This window comes from Papilio xuthus, unplaced genomic scaffold, assembly GCF_000836235.2.
Source record: "Papilio xuthus unplaced genomic scaffold, Pxut_1.1 DF824888.1, whole genome shotgun sequence".
In the NCBI taxonomy this organism is placed as follows: domain Eukaryota; kingdom Metazoa; phylum Arthropoda; class Insecta; order Lepidoptera; family Papilionidae; genus Papilio; species Papilio xuthus.
In genome coordinates this window covers 2,737,828-2,753,722 of record NW_013533761.1, presented here as the reverse complement: position 1 = coordinate 2,753,722, position 15,895 = coordinate 2,737,828, and the positions used below count along the sequence as shown (strand labels likewise).

The following is a 15,895-nucleotide window of genomic DNA, read 5'->3' as shown; positions in this document are numbered from 1 at the left end:
CAGGATCTTCAACAGTCGCATTTCAATCAGAATGATACAAAAATTGCCATTTCCAAGCTATGGCCCATCTACTTACAGAGGTCAGGGGTTAAAGTCCAAAAGTTAATGCTTTGACAACACTCTCCGTTTTTAGACACTTTGGCATAGTAGAATTGTATAGAATCGTTTAAAAAAATTTATATATAAATATTTTGCTCTTACTCCCTAGATAGTTGGCATTTTTAATTTTGATAGAAAAAGGGATGTAATTAAATAAAAATCACAGTACATACGTAGTTCAAAAGAAATTTAATAATGATCAACAGTCATAATGGCTGATATGACCGTTGACCGTAGTATTTAATTTTAACAACTACTTCTATTAAATATTCGTCGAATACATTGATCTACGTTAAACATTAATTGATTAGCGACGATGAATAAGCTTTTATATGTTTAAGCTATAAATGTTTTCTACTTGTAACAATCTTGAACTACTATTATTAAAACAGCTCAGAGCACGTGGAGCGTACATTCACTTGCATTCCAATAAATTAAACATAAAAAATTACAAAATTTACAATTCATCAATCCGCATTGCCCGAACGGAGAGATGAATAGTCATTTTATACTTAAAATTAATAAAATATCAAAAATATATTAAAATAATATACAATTCAACGATTCAATAAAAAACGGAGCACATACTACAAACTACGTGAACAACAACATTCAGAGATTTAAAAAGTTAATATTTTACTACTGTTAACAATCCCCTACAAATAGAACTACTAAGAGTTTAAAGAGAGATAAATAGATAATATATATTAGTAATTAAATTTAAGTATTAGCATGAAATATGTGGGTATATGAACTCTCTTAATGTCTAAGAATCTACATCTTTCTATTATCTACACAGCATTGTGTTTTCTTAGAAGTAAAATTGTTTTAAATCTAATAATATAATATCTACTAGAAGATTAATCTAATTTTAAAGATGACGATCAAAACATGTCTTGAAGGTTAACATTTTCGTCATATACTACACTCTTATGTTAAGAATAATATGCGAAACTACTTGATAAGTATATCGTTTTAAACCATTAAAACTATTAATGCCTTATTACACGTATTTTTTTCTTATTTATCATTCTAAAATAACGTAACATTCTTAAACGCGAAAAGCGTGATAGCTAAAATTTAATCATAATTTTTTTTAACTGATATTATTTTATAGTCTATGACCAAACCATAAACAATGAGTATGCTTAATGTCATTTATGGTTTTTTTATGCCTGATCTAATTGCTCCAGCTTCAACCTTACTGTAAGATTTTTAATTAATACAATAAAACTACTGCTAAAACATCGACGGTTTGCTGAATTATTTGAAATATTTTACAAGCTACATAATCTATGTCACAATTTAAATAATATTACCTAAGTATTATACAAGTGAATAAATTTTTATATGCATTTCGTCTTACAATAAAATACCTTAAATATGCCATACTTTGTCTTATATAACCCCACTGTTGTTAACTTATTCCCATCTCTTTCTACATAAAATTTTAAAATCTACATATATCCTAAAGAGTAGCATAGTTTCACTACAAATATTATATTTTACATTGAAGAACGAAGCTAAATTGCACAAAATTATGAAAATTGTAAGTACAGAAAAATTAATTTTAATAGACATTTTAGTAAACTAAGCGTTATCCTGGATTACTATGGCTTGCATTGCATAAGCATCAATAAAAAACAATGTTATCTCAAATTCTATATGAAAAGCTAAGTTAACAATATATTGTATGATTGTTAACTGCATTTTTGCTAATTCTATAACACACATACATACAATTGTGTGCTTTTTATTCCATAAAAATTTACTTAACCTATTATAGAGCAAAAGTTAAGTTTGCAATAATATTTTCTATTTTCTTACATCATTAACTCCATCTTCATGCCCGTTTCTAACTTTTTAACACGTCACAATTTGGAGTCCATAGATAAGGTGATGACATCGTTTATCGTGCATAGACTAAATCCCTACACGTAGTAGATGTCAAAGGAAAGTTGAGTTCAGACGAGCGCAGGCCCCGGTGCAAGCGAGACGTTGGTGGTGGTGGCGACGGTGTTAGCTAGTACAGTGGTGTTGTTGTCTGGAGCGGGGGCTGTTGGCGTTGTGGGCGTGCCGGCGTTGGATGTCAGCCTGACGCCGCCGCTCTCCGACACCACAACGCCGTTGTGCACCGAGCCGCGTTCCGTATCCGCCAGAGGTGTCGTCAAAATGCGTAGACGCTGAAATAACCCATATTGTGTGAAAAATGAAGCCAAAAACATACTATAAAATGCTCAGACTAAAAACTATAGCTTATTACGCTTATTATGATACATTCATTCTTTCGAACTCAATGAATATTTTAAGTTCCTTAAATATTGTGGCATAATCTGAAGCGTCGGGTTTATTAGTTCTTCCTAGAGCCGTTGCCAATTGTCATAAGAACATTACCTCAAAGAAGGTTCCTTTGGTAGTAAGTATCTTGTACACGGCGACGGTCGGTATACAGATGACGCTGGAGCCGGCGATGGCCCAGCCGAGCGCGTTGGCCCAGCCGGGGTACACGTAGCCCTCGTAGGCGAGCGGCTGGTAGTCGAGCAGGCCGTACGCGGTGATAAACAGCAGAAAGGCGGGAGCAGCGAAGCGCCAACAGACGCGCCAGTACATGCCCGGGCGGAACCCTATCATGTCGCGGATGTCCTCGCAGAAACGTTCCGTTCCTTGTAGATATACAATAGATAATTAGAAAAGGATTTATAGATAACCGGGCGATTCTCAGTCAACTTGAATGATTGCATTTTACATCAATTCGCATAAAACGTTTTTATTAAGGGGTAAACGATTTGCTTATTCGCAGAGTTGTTGACTAATTGAATTCGTCATGCAATATTTAAAAACCGCACTATAATCACGTAATACGAGGGTTATTTGCTTCCATCTGTAAATAGAAACTTTACCGTAAATCCAAGACACAGCAATCGCCTCAAAGAACACAGCAACGAGCATGGAATAACCAGCTGCGTATCTGTCCAGCAGTTGGAAGAAGTAGAAGCCGCCCTTGGTGCATGACGCCAGACCCACGAAGAAGTACAAGGTGAAGAGACACGCTACGAATATCTCTCTGTGACGACCGATCGGCGGAAACTCGTCGCTCAAAGCTGTTATAATTGCTTCTGAACCGCCGAACTGAGAAATCAAATTAAAATAATATAACGAATCATTTACAATGTTATTTAAAAGAGCAAAATAATAAAACAATTGTAAATACATCAACTTACAGAGCTATCAAGTCCCAAAGTCAGTAGCATCATAAAGAAAATCAGCGCCCAGAAAGTGGATCCGGGCATCGTAGCGATAGCGGCGGGGTAAACGACGAACACGAGGCCCGGGCCCTCAGTGGCCACGTCCTGCACCTGCTTGCCGGACGCGTGCGCCATGTAGCCCAACACGCTGAAGATCACGAACCCAGCAACGAACGATGTGCATGAGTTGATCACGCTAGTCAAAATTGCATCTCTGGAAAATAAATAATTACAATTTTACTTTTTCTTTTAACATATATACTGTCTTACTATTAAATAACAATATTATTTATGCGAATGTTTGGTAGAATGTCATTTACCACGTTACTCCAAAAAAAACTGCACAGATCTGAATGAAACTTGGAAGAGAGATAAGTCTGGAATTACGTTTAGGCTACAAAGTTATCGGCGGCAATAATTTATATAAAGAAAGATTACTTTAAAAATGATGTTAGTACTAAGATGTATACGAGTACGTACTTGTAAACGTTGTTATGATACTTATTATAAGACGCATACGCCAACAGCACACCGAATCCGGGACCCAATGAGAAGAAAACTTGTGTCGCCGCGTCCACCCAAACCTGTGATAAATTTAAACATAAATATTAGAAGGGTGTTAACGGGTGCACTCTGATGTTCGAAATCAAATATCGAATCCTTATTGCGTGTAATTTTCACCAATGACAATTGTTATATTTACATATTATCTAATGAAATAGAATATTAATTCGCAAGTATCCACTGTCTTTTACTGCCAGGTGTGAGATAAAAATAAATCCACTTTGCGTACCTGTGGCTTTGTGATGGCTTCGAAGTTCGGACTGAGATAGTACTGTATACCAGTCGCGGAGCCTGGCAGCGTTATACCACGGACCAAAAGAATCAGTAGCACTGCGTACGGGAAGAGTGCCGTGAACCAAACCACCTAAAATTATCATCGAGATCAGTCTACAGACGTCAACTGGTAAAGACAGGTCTTCAAGGATCGTTGGGAAAATCAGGACAATAGTTCACTAAAACCAAAACTTTGACCAGCTTTTTTGTACTATTTCATATATTTACCGTCTTTAAAATGTATTATTTGAAATTTAAATAACGATGAAGATGTAAAGATAATAATTCTAAAGATATTATACTTTGCCAGAAGTGCTGATCCCTTTCCAAAGAGAGAAGTAGCAGATTATATAGACAGCCAGTAGACACAAGGCCATATCCCACTTGATGGCGCCCAAGTCATGTAGCCCTTCACTCCCTTGCAACTCCAGGATAGCACGGCTAGAAATATTAAATTGTACAAGTTCACTAGAAAATATTTTTTTTTAAAACTAGCTGTTTTAGAAAGCTACGTTAGTATAAAATCTATAATGTTAAAATAAAATCAAAGTAATTCTTATAAAAAACGGATAAACTGAAAATTGATGTGTGATGTAAACGTACTTAAAATATTCAGAAGCCGCCGACGTAAAGGGTTGAGAGGATGCCATAGTATCGGATTCGTTGTGACGCGGTTCAGATTTGTTGCCTGCCAATGCTTCCCAGTTAGCTTCAAACTATCAAAAAAATATTTAATAAAATTATAAAACATTTCACCGTTTATAATTTTTAATGATTACCTATTACAGATCGATTGTCGTTATTGTTCGTCTTATCAGTGGTAGATTCCGAAGCAGTATTAAGCGCTGCACAAATAGCTTGCTCGATAAGGGTGATGTCGAAATTTTCTGCGATGTTCTGATGGGAGCACACAGTTGCGGAAGGCCAAATTTTATTCTACTCCTCTTTCCAACCTTTTTCTTATAAGGAAAGGATAGAAAGGTGAAGTGGATTTGGCATGGAGAACACCTATTTCGGTTTACTAAGGGCGAAGATGAGGTAAATACAAGAGGCCAATGTACCGGTTGACAAGAGGGCGTGTTCCACTCGTTGTTGCAGCTGGTCCACGGGAGCATGGTGGTGAAGGAGGCGAAGAAGAAGCGTAACGCCCACGCGATGATCACATTGTAGTAGAAGTCTACGTAGAAAGCTATCAGAACCACCGCGTATCCTATACCTGATAATGTTAGCAATAAATACCTATAATGCACCAAAAAAACTAAAAGATGACAAATCTTAATCGTCATTTGTTTAAAATGCATTAAAAAAATACTTGAAAAATTCTGCACAAGAAATAGATAACTATTCAAAACTAGAAATTTCCAGACCAATCTAAAGTGAAAGAAATAAAAGAAAATAATGCAAAGAGAACAAAAAAGTAAAAATCCTTTTCTTAGCAAAATATGCTTTCACTAAAGAACCTTTCCAGTCCATTACCAATTTTATTCCTCCTCTAAAATCATATCGCGGAGCTACTCAGTGCGACGTGACAATCGAGTGAAATGAAATCACCGGGCATAAGCCGCCCTCGCAAATTCCCGGTCCTTTGAGTCCGTACGGAGCACTTAAGGGGCGCCTTCGGAATGGTGTCAATTATAGACGTTAAGTGCAAGCCACGCTCAACAACTTTACCACTGTTTAATCTTAAAAAGAACTTAACATTGACACACAGGTCGGTACCAATGTCATATTCATCACTTTTGTAAGTCTTACGTCCTATTAAAAATCTCGTTGGGATTGTAATCTTGTAAAGGGATTTAAGAATGTAGATCTTCTAAGCTACGCAATTTTCTCAGTTCATCTTAATAACATTTGGACACGCGGTAAGAATATTTCCTTGCATTTATAATGGAACTAATCGCCATAAATAATCCTCCTAAAATTATTTTAAATATGACTTAATCCAACGCTATATTTTTTCTTCATGTTTAAAAGGATTGTATATCTATAAGTCAAGATTTCACAGACATCGACCACTTTACTTAGTAGCGGGTAGCTCTCAAACTTAAGTTGCTACGTGACTAACTTAAGCGGTCATAAATCTAGTGTACACTGAGTAACTTACTATGTGAAAAAAGATAGAGCAATACTTTTAAGTCAGATATAGTTACTTACTTATTTTTATTTTATTCACATGACCATATACAAAATAAAGAGAAACTACAAATACTCAAAAATGAAGTATTTTAAAAAATTGTAGAGTAAATAATTTTTCGAACGTAGAGTCGACTAAAATGCTGGATGAACTATTTGAAAGGTGAAGGCGATGGTGTTAACACAGTAGACCAGTAACGCGAAGGAAAATGAAGATATAGTACCTAAAGGAAGCTTACCTTTGAAGAGCGGTACCAGCCTGCCCCAGCAGGTGATGGCGCCCTTGCGATGAAACTGTCCGAGCGCCAGCTCCATGTAGAAGAGTGGAATGCCGCCCACCACCAACATTATGCAATACGGGACCAGGAATGCTCCTACATACAATATCATAATTATATGAGGCGTATTCTAATCGAATATAATTAAAGCTTAGGATTTATAAAATGATAAAATATTGAAAACATCAAAGACAGTGTTTTTAGTAGAGACTTATGTCTAAAAATAATTAACTTTTTGTGTACGATCTTAAAAGTAATATATCTAGAAAGACCTTCGGGTATCAAATCTTTACCTAAATAAATTCTTCGATAAAGATTGGTTCAATATGAATGATCATCGCGTTCTCAAGACAATAATTTTCGCTCGTGTTGGCTGGGGCGACGCAAATTGTGCGGTAATTGGCCTTTCAAGAGGCTCGCATTTACTTGAACAAGCTTTTATTGATCTTGGGACAATTCACAATTGCTTTATTGTTAATTCTTTTTGCGACAATAATGTATACCTAATATTGAATAGAATGGTTCTTACGACAAATTATGATTTTCAATTGAGATGCAAGTTATGCTATAAGAGAATTACTAATCTTACTAATGTTATATAAATGCGAAAGTTCAGATGGATGGATGGATATTTGAAGGTATCTCCGTAACACCTCAACGGATCTCGCTACAACTTGGTACAGATGTACAACATAATCTGCAAGAACACATAGGCTACTTATTAACTTTTTTTTTAATTTCCGCACGGAAAGAGTCGCGAGCAACAGCTAGTATACCTATAATATATCCTGTTGGTACAATATGTATTTTTTTATAACCGAAGGGGCAAACGAGTAGCGGGAACACCGAGGTGTTCAACGACGCCCATGGACATCAGCAATACCAGAGGAACCGCAGATGCGTTGCCGGCCTTTGAGATGGTGATAAGCTCGCTTCATGAAGGACCCTAAGTCGTAGTGTTTTGGAAATACCGCCGAGGACAGACCATTCCACAACGCTGCTGTGCGGGGCAGGAAGTTTCGCGCAAACCGCAATTACCACTTTACTTAAATAGTTTTAAAAAACTTTTATTTGGTTGGCATTAAGTTACTATTCATAAGTGTGATCCATGTATTAGTTGAATACTTAGTAATATGACCATTTGAAGGAACGAACCATTTGTCATTATTGCGTTGTTAAAAGATTTTGAAGCAACAAGTGAGTGCAACTGATGAATGAATAACCACTAGCAATTGTTAAATGACAGACATCCGGTCAAGATGTTAATTCTGTGCATTCAGCTGCACAATATTATATCGCCACCAATTTAATATATCAGCACCGACTCGGTCTAAGTGTGACAAATAATCGAATAATATCGTTTGAAATATTCAACATGTTTTATGAATTAAATACGTGTAAGAATTTGATTTTATTGTCATTTCATAAATTAGTAAAAACTCCTCGTTAAGGACAAGGAAAGTTAATGCTAATAATTGCTGTCTTTTATTATTTTAAAATATTGCAAATTCGATAATAATAAACAAGCGAAAACATGACTTTTCTAAAAGTAAAAATCATATCACCAGACCAATTTACACATGTATCGAAATCTTTTCTATCGAATTTAACACGTTGGAAAAATATAAATGCGATATTTTTACTATATACTAAGAGAGTACTTGAGGGCGGGAGTTATCTCGGATTTACTTTACTGCCGGATGCAACAGGTCCCGGATAAAGGGGATGAAAGGATAACTTTAAGCGCAAGTCGCTTTAAGTGGCGAAACTTGGGGAGCTCTTGTCGCTTAAGTTAAGGATCATGTGGCTTTATCCTGTTATCCTCATTCCATATCATTTCTAAGCACTTTTCATTCGATTATACTGACCTATATTTTTACTAGCTATCGCCTGCGACTCCGTCCGCGCGGTATTAAAAAAAACAAAATTAGTAGCCTATGTGTTCTTCCAGACAATGTTCTATATGTATGCCAAATTACATCGAGATCCGTTCAGCCGTTCTGGAGATACCTTCAAACCAACATCCATCAATCGATCCATCCGGATGGATGGATCGATGTGATGGATACCCATCCATTCAAACATTCGCATTTATAATATTATTATAGTATGATAGGAATCAAATAAAACTACTAATCCTCCCTACTATTCCTTCTTACAAGCGTGAGTTGTGTGTATGCATATTTTTTAAAATAAAACCTAAATAATTAAGTTGGGAAATTAAGTTATATAATTCAAAGCAAATAACACTCAAGTTCTTATACGATAAGAAATAAATCTTTTAATGTAATTAGTAAAAGCTTTTTTTAAGCTTAACATAGACTCTGAGGAATACATTTGAATTTTAAATTGCAAAGAACCTAATCGGATTTGTTGAACATCTGATAAATCGAAATCGCATTTCTTTACTGACCGTGTCTGAGACAGCGGACTTAGTAATCGAATAGAGCGGGCACGGCCGGTCCCTCGGCGTCGCGGGTCGCGGGTCTCGGGTCTCGGATCGCGGGTCGCAGATGATTGGGTATTATAAGATTTCTATCGGTACTCAAGTATTAAATCATCTTGAAATGGAGAAATATTTAATCCGTATTGTCTCTATTTGAGATCGGAACGGAGTAAATTGTGTTTATTATAACATTGGCTTCGTATCGGAACTAAAAGCTAATGAAATAAAATTGATTTATTGCTTGAAGAAAGATTTATTCCCGTACAATTCAGTTGGAATATTAACAATATTTGAACGGTAGTCTTATAGGCTTATAGCAGTTATGAATTAATAAATAAATTCAAGAACATAAATACCCGATTAATTGTTTGATTTACAAATTGACTCTACATAAGTAGTATAAGAAATTGTTAATCATATTAAAATAACTACATAACTCGTTATTAATCTATTTGTAATTATAAATTGCAAGATAATTCAACAGTAAGTCACATGAAGAGTGGACATATAAGTAATTAAGGGCTGGGGTTTTAGGCACTTCAATTTGGCGACGACAGCGCCACCAAACGTCATTACGCGTGACCGATGGTGACCGTACGATGAAGTATGGCTCTAATCAATTATACTACGAAATCTGTGCACACCCTAACATAACTACAGTTTTAAGCGGTAATAGCTTTATGATTAACTGCCACACTTAGTGTCATCGGTCACAATAGAAGTTCCTAAGTGTAGATTGAGTAAGAATGATTTCTGTTTAAGTACCACTGTTTGTTAGGTGTACCCTTTAGATACTGTAGTAAATGATCTAGTGCCTGGTGCAAAGCGTGTTAGAAGCTTTAACAAAAACACTATCTTAATATAAAACGATGTATAATTACTTTGTAAAATAAACAGCAACCTAAAGACAGAAAATATAATATGTTCTAATATAAACTTTAAATATATATTTTAGCGTAAATCTGTTGAAGATCACAAGAAAATATAACATGGAACAAGAGAATTGCCGCTTAATAAATTTAGTAGCAGATTGAAGCAACCTCCCCTCTTGCCCCTTACCCCTCCTAGATGACCTGCACCCAATACCATTACTTTATTACCCTCTTATTACGTTAGTAATTTTCCTGAACATCGCGGAGTTAACTAAGTTTCTCTTAGCATCGCGTAAAGGCCTCGTTTTGATTGTCAATTACTGGCTCTTGGACGGGCAAAGGGCACAAAGCGGACTGCTGCGATGCAATTAGTTATGTCGGAACCTCGTTATAATATGCAATATGTTAAACTGCCAGCTACCGCAACTACGATGAAGGGGAAAAACTTTTCTTAGTTAAAAGATGACACGAATTTTATATCTATAATATTTACGCGTAACGTTATATTTATAGTATCAAAACCAAATGTGACGGAAATTAAACAATGATAATAAGAAGAAAGGTGTCGACTGTTCTATGAGAACGGAAGCTATTTAAAATAATTTATTAATACGTAAACTAATTATTTAAAATACGCGAAGAAAAAAACATTTGACGATTGCATATTTCAGTTAAATAAGTAAGCTTGCTGCCTCAATTAGAGTTGTTAATTGTTCGCTAAGGGTATCCCTTATGGTAGGTTTAGAATGGAAAACTATGCTAAGGGACTGCTTAAGTAACAATTAAACGGCTTTGTGACAGACAATTTGACAGTTACTCAAGTATTTAAAACTTTATGAAAGAAATTATCAAGCTACCATATTGTAATACCCGGCTGTGCTTGAAGTGTCAGAGATCAAAGACTTGCTTACAGTAAGTTCCGGCCACTGTCACGCACTGGCCGTGCCTCGAGCCTCTCATTTCCGTTGTACTTTACAAAGACTTCCAGTCTCCATTATCTTGTCAACCACTTATAACTTTTATGTAAAGTTTTAAATATATAATTTTTTAGATATTCATTTTATCAGAGCGTCGGTGACTCCCGCCATGTACTAATGTGTTTTTCGAATTTCAATTTAAATATGTTCTTACGGTGAACAAAAACATCGTGATTCAACCTGTATATACATATATAGGTGTGTATGTATATATACAGGTTGAATCGCGATGTTTTCGTTCACCGTAAGAACATATGTAAATTGAAAATCGAAAAACACATTAGTACATGGCGGGAGTCGCAGATGCGAAGAAATTCAAAGATATGTGTGAAGTTAACCAACCTGCACTGGGCTAACGTGGTTAACTTATGGCCTAGTCACCCCTAACTTATGGGAGGCTGAGAGCCTCTCACTGGGGGCGTATACTGAGCAGATAATGAATTCATTTTAATATAAAAAATTTTATTCAACTGAGAACACATATTTCTAGCGCTTATATGTCTTAATATATGTGGCTTTGTTTGTATTATAGTTCCATTTTGACCTCCTGGAGCTTTAGCGGCAGAAATTATTTTGAAGAGGAAGCTCTGTCAACTAATATTTTTCACTGGAGTGTCATAGATCCACAGCCAGTCGGGTTTATGTGTTAAATTATTGCAGAAATAAGATAAAAAGAATCCAAAAAAATTTCAACATTAAATGTTCTTACACGAAAACAACCAGGTCATATATCACTGGACAAGCTGGGAATATGTGAAGCGTTCAATTAGAGGCAGTAGTGGAGAGGCCCTAGCAGGCACTCCAGCCGGCGCGGGCACAAGGCGAGGATTGTTCTCCGACTATTACGCAAGAAGAGCCCTCAGGAGGTAACGTGCAATCAGGACGCCATTGCTCGCATTCTAAATACCTACACACTTACGTATTTGATGAAAGGAATCTTAAGACATTGTCAGAAATAATAGTTAAGACGTAAGTTTTGACTACGAAATATTTTTAAAGAAATGTGGACGCATTGCGATACGGAAGCCGATTCTCCAAATAACAAATCAAAAAATAATGTATAAGTAAAGCTTGTGCCTGTCCTTAGCAAAGCTATAGCTTAGACAAAAATATGGTATAAAGTAAGCACATGGTACTTAATCATAAACACATTATTTCTTTCAAAAGTTTTTAACGAGCAATGAATTCATATTGTTTTTCTTTAGATCGAGCCTTAACAAACTGTAGAGAGTACGTAATGGTGCAGTCATTCGTGTTGTAAGTAGGGTTGTCAACAATTATCGCGGCGAGTGGCACTCAGGCTCTTACGCCAGGCTAAAAGCTGCGCTGCCGCTGCAGCCCTACATACTCGCCCTAACTTGGATCGAGGTCGCTTAATGAATAGCGAATAATACGTACTGCCTAAATGTTTAATGAAAATTAAATCTCATTTTACGAAATAATACACTCTATTTGAAATTATGACTCTAAAAATGTTGTAAGTAGAACTAAAACTTTTAAAATTTAAAATATTTTGTAGTCCCGGGATGCTGTGCAGCTGTTAGTATACTTACCTCCTCCATTCTTGTAGCAAAGATAAGGGAAGCGCCACACGTTGGCAAGGTCGACGGCGAACCCGATGACGGAGAGCAGGAAGTCTACCTTCTTGCCCCAAGTCTCGCGCTCGCCGTCGCGCGGCGTAGGAGTCTTCAACGCCATACTGCTGCCTCCGACCTCCTGTCTACTGCTGCTGGCTGCTGTTACTGCCTTCTACTGCCTCGAACGTCGGTAACGCCTCAGCCTGCGACAAATTTACATCGGTCAAACAAACCATGTCATCACATTATCGCAATACAAATATTATGTCATTTGATTTATTCCCCTTCCCATTATTCCACTCCTAGCTCTTAGTTAGTGTTTGTAAGTCGTTAAATCTTACCTAAAACTGAATATTAGACTATATTTTAATTGGATGTTGACGTTCTATCTTAAATCGTAGATGTATATATTAGGAATTTACTAGCCTTCGGTTACCTCTAAAATATTAACTAAATTTAGCTAACATAGGCAAAAACGAAAAACGTTTACAAAAGCATAATTGAAAAGCATTGTAAAGAGAACTCATTGAATGCCGTCAAGTTGTCCATGGTCGGAAATACTGAGCACTTGACCTTAAATCTGCTTAATTAAAGCGTCAGAAATAATCGTCGCTCTCGCGCGGTCGAATCGACCCTCCATTAACCCGACCCGTTGTAATGAAGTGACAATCGCTACACACTCCCGCCGCAGCGAATGATGAAGCACCTGTTTTCGAAACTGCCCATAGAGCACTGATACTCTAGGGTTGTCTCTGAGTAAATATTTTTTTCGCGAATAATTTCCAAAATAAAGACTAAAGAAACTTACGATTCTTAGTAATATTTATTGTAAGTTTGCTTAACTAACTAAGAACAAGTGACGAGTAAACCAAAAGTCAGCCTTGGCCCCGCGATTCTACCTCGGCCCTACTTAAAGACCCAACAGATTCCTCTCTATCGCGTCCTTCAACGAAACCGATTAAGCTATATTAACTAAACTTCAACTAGAATAATACGTCATAGCCACTAACAAAAGTGCACAGAATTATTCTACAATTTACCTCCAGGCGAGAATCATGAAATCGATTTAACGTGAATATAATTAACAGTGCTTGGCAACCCTAGTGAGTTCGTATTGCATGTCCGGCTGAGAGGCTGTCGCGCGCAGCGGATGTCCGCGGGAAAACTCCTCGTCACAACAGCGTTAACGACGCGCGACAAATTGAATCGCAAATATGATGCGTATAGAGACCCCATCGACGTGTTAACATCGCTATTGGTTTTCCGCAATATTTCATTTCAACCGTCGCCCACGGTATTAAGTGTCACCCTTAGTGTAGATTTTGCAATAAAAAACCATACCAACTGTCTCGCTTAATAACCAATTAACGATAAACGATTTTAGTTTTAATTTCTCTCTAATCACTTAGATGTTTTGTAATTTTACAGAAAGCAAATTAGGTAGATTTAAGTTACCTATTTTTTTTTAAACTAGTGGTTCTCCGCGACTTTCTCTGCGCAAATAAAAAAAGTAGCCTACAATATGCCCGCGTGCATCATCACCTTCCTCTCAAAGTCCCATCGAAATGAACAACTAACGCGGCCTTACGGGCAGACATACAGACAGACAGACAAAAAAAATAAAATTGGTTTTTCGTTATCACAAATAAATCATGTGCACGAAATATAATTTTTACGGTATTCCATACAGGGACTCAAATCTATACATATAAGCCATTTTTTTAATTTGGCGCTTAGGAATTCGCCGGCGACGGCTAGTAAATAAATTTAAAATTATTCACGAATGCAGTTACGTTAAAAATATTTTACACTCGAGATCTTACAATAGAAGAAGAAAATAAAGATTATGATTTGAGCGGGGATGATTTCAAGAGTAGACATAGTCCGAACAAAGTTTGGATAGACTGTGAAAGAGGATGTGCATAAAAAAGGGACCAAATATAAATATTACGGCTGATAGAGATATAAAAAAGAGTAGTATACACCGTGCCGATGATCCGTACAAGAAATGGACAGTATGTTGATTTATAACAAAGCATAAATAGTGTTATATTTAATTATTTTACAAACAAAAACCAACAACACAAAACGTTTTACGGCAAGGAAACTTAGTAAAGTTTCCTGGGATATTTTTTAAATTTCCCAATTATTGCAAAGGAAACTAGCGTGTCGCACGTTAAACCCTTTCCATGTCAGGATGGTGGTGGGTCATGTCACCATTTCATCCGTCCCACATTTATTTCATAGTAGACGCCACATATTAGAAAGCAGAGGGATTAATAATGCGACTGGTTAGTAAATACCATTTTTTTTAGAATAAATTAAATTGTATTTCATACATATTTATTTTATATTTGTTTAAAATGCTGTAAAATTTCTGAGGTATCGTTCAGACCGTTCCCAATAATAAAACATTTTTAGTAATAAAAATTATCAAAACTAAAGCGTAAAGTTTTTATTTCATTTTATATTCAAATGCATTATTTTCCTGCATTGCCAAAAACCTGAAATGTTACCGTATTTTTAAAAAATTTTAAAGACTTAAATTTCATACATTTTCATGAAAACATTTATAGGCACATTTAAAAAAAATCAAGTATTGATCAAAGTATTGTAGTTTAAAAGAAAATAAACATCTTAATTTCGTCTAGAAAATATTGGAAATAGAATGTGTCCTTATACTTTTGACTTAAATAAATTTTAAAAAAAAGTTAGTGTACTTACGTGTGGGTCGGCGGGCGCGTCAGTGACGCCATGTCCGCGCGCCGCGGTGCCCGCAGCCGAGTGCGCTGTGCAGCCGCCTCACGCGTCGCACGGGGCGGGCTCTACCCTCACATCCTGAAATCCCGGTAATGCCCACTTCTCTATTCTTCCACAATATAGGCATATTATAAGACAATTAATATCACTCATTTAATATTTATGTTAAGTTGTGATTTTCATTTAGTTTTCTTCCAATTAAGAAATTCAATGCCTTAACCTGTAGCATAGCTTTAAATATTTTTGACTACCCTGAAAAAGCTGACAAATATAGGTTAGGATACCTTGTTCAGATAAGATATTGTGTTATAGTAATAAAACTGGGTGTCCAACAAACAACAAACCTTCTACTAAATATCTACCTACATTGCCTGAAGCATTTCATACCTAACCAAAATTTTAAGGTAAGTTGAGTTTGATTGATGGCGTAAAAGAAGCGTTTTTCTTAGCAATAGCCTTACAGTTTGAATTGTTAATTTAAATATTAATTACATTAAAATATAATGCAATTAAATTTCATAGGTCAACATTTTTTATATAATATAAAACATCAAACCATAAGAGCGGTTTCATTAATTTTAATACGTAAATGAAAGAATGAAACATCCATATAAAAGTAATTATTATACCAAAATGTTGTCTCTGTGTTGCAATTTTTTCTGTCACTTAAC

At 36.0% G+C, this 15,895-nt stretch overlaps 1 protein-coding gene across 1 annotated transcript; it reads right to left on the bottom strand.

The window, feature by feature from the left end:
* Nucleotides 1–335: 335 nt before the first annotated feature.
* Nucleotides 336–15,248, bottom strand: DAT (Sodium-dependent dopamine transporter). The gene is made up of 12 exons (XM_013325301.1): nt 15,189–15,248; nt 12,441–12,667; nt 6,554–6,688; nt 5,243–5,397; nt 4,785–4,897; nt 4,484–4,622; nt 4,138–4,272; nt 3,825–3,928; nt 3,321–3,558; nt 3,000–3,228; nt 2,494–2,762; nt 336–2,282 (listed from the first exon to the last, which is right to left on the bottom strand). The coding sequence occupies exons 2-12, from the start codon at nt 12,583–12,585 to the stop codon at nt 2,064–2,066; spliced, it is 1,881 nt and encodes a 626-aa protein (XP_013180755.1). The 5' UTR covers nt 12,586–12,667; nt 15,189–15,248; the 3' UTR covers nt 336–2,063.
* Nucleotides 15,249–15,895: the final 647 nt, after the last annotated feature.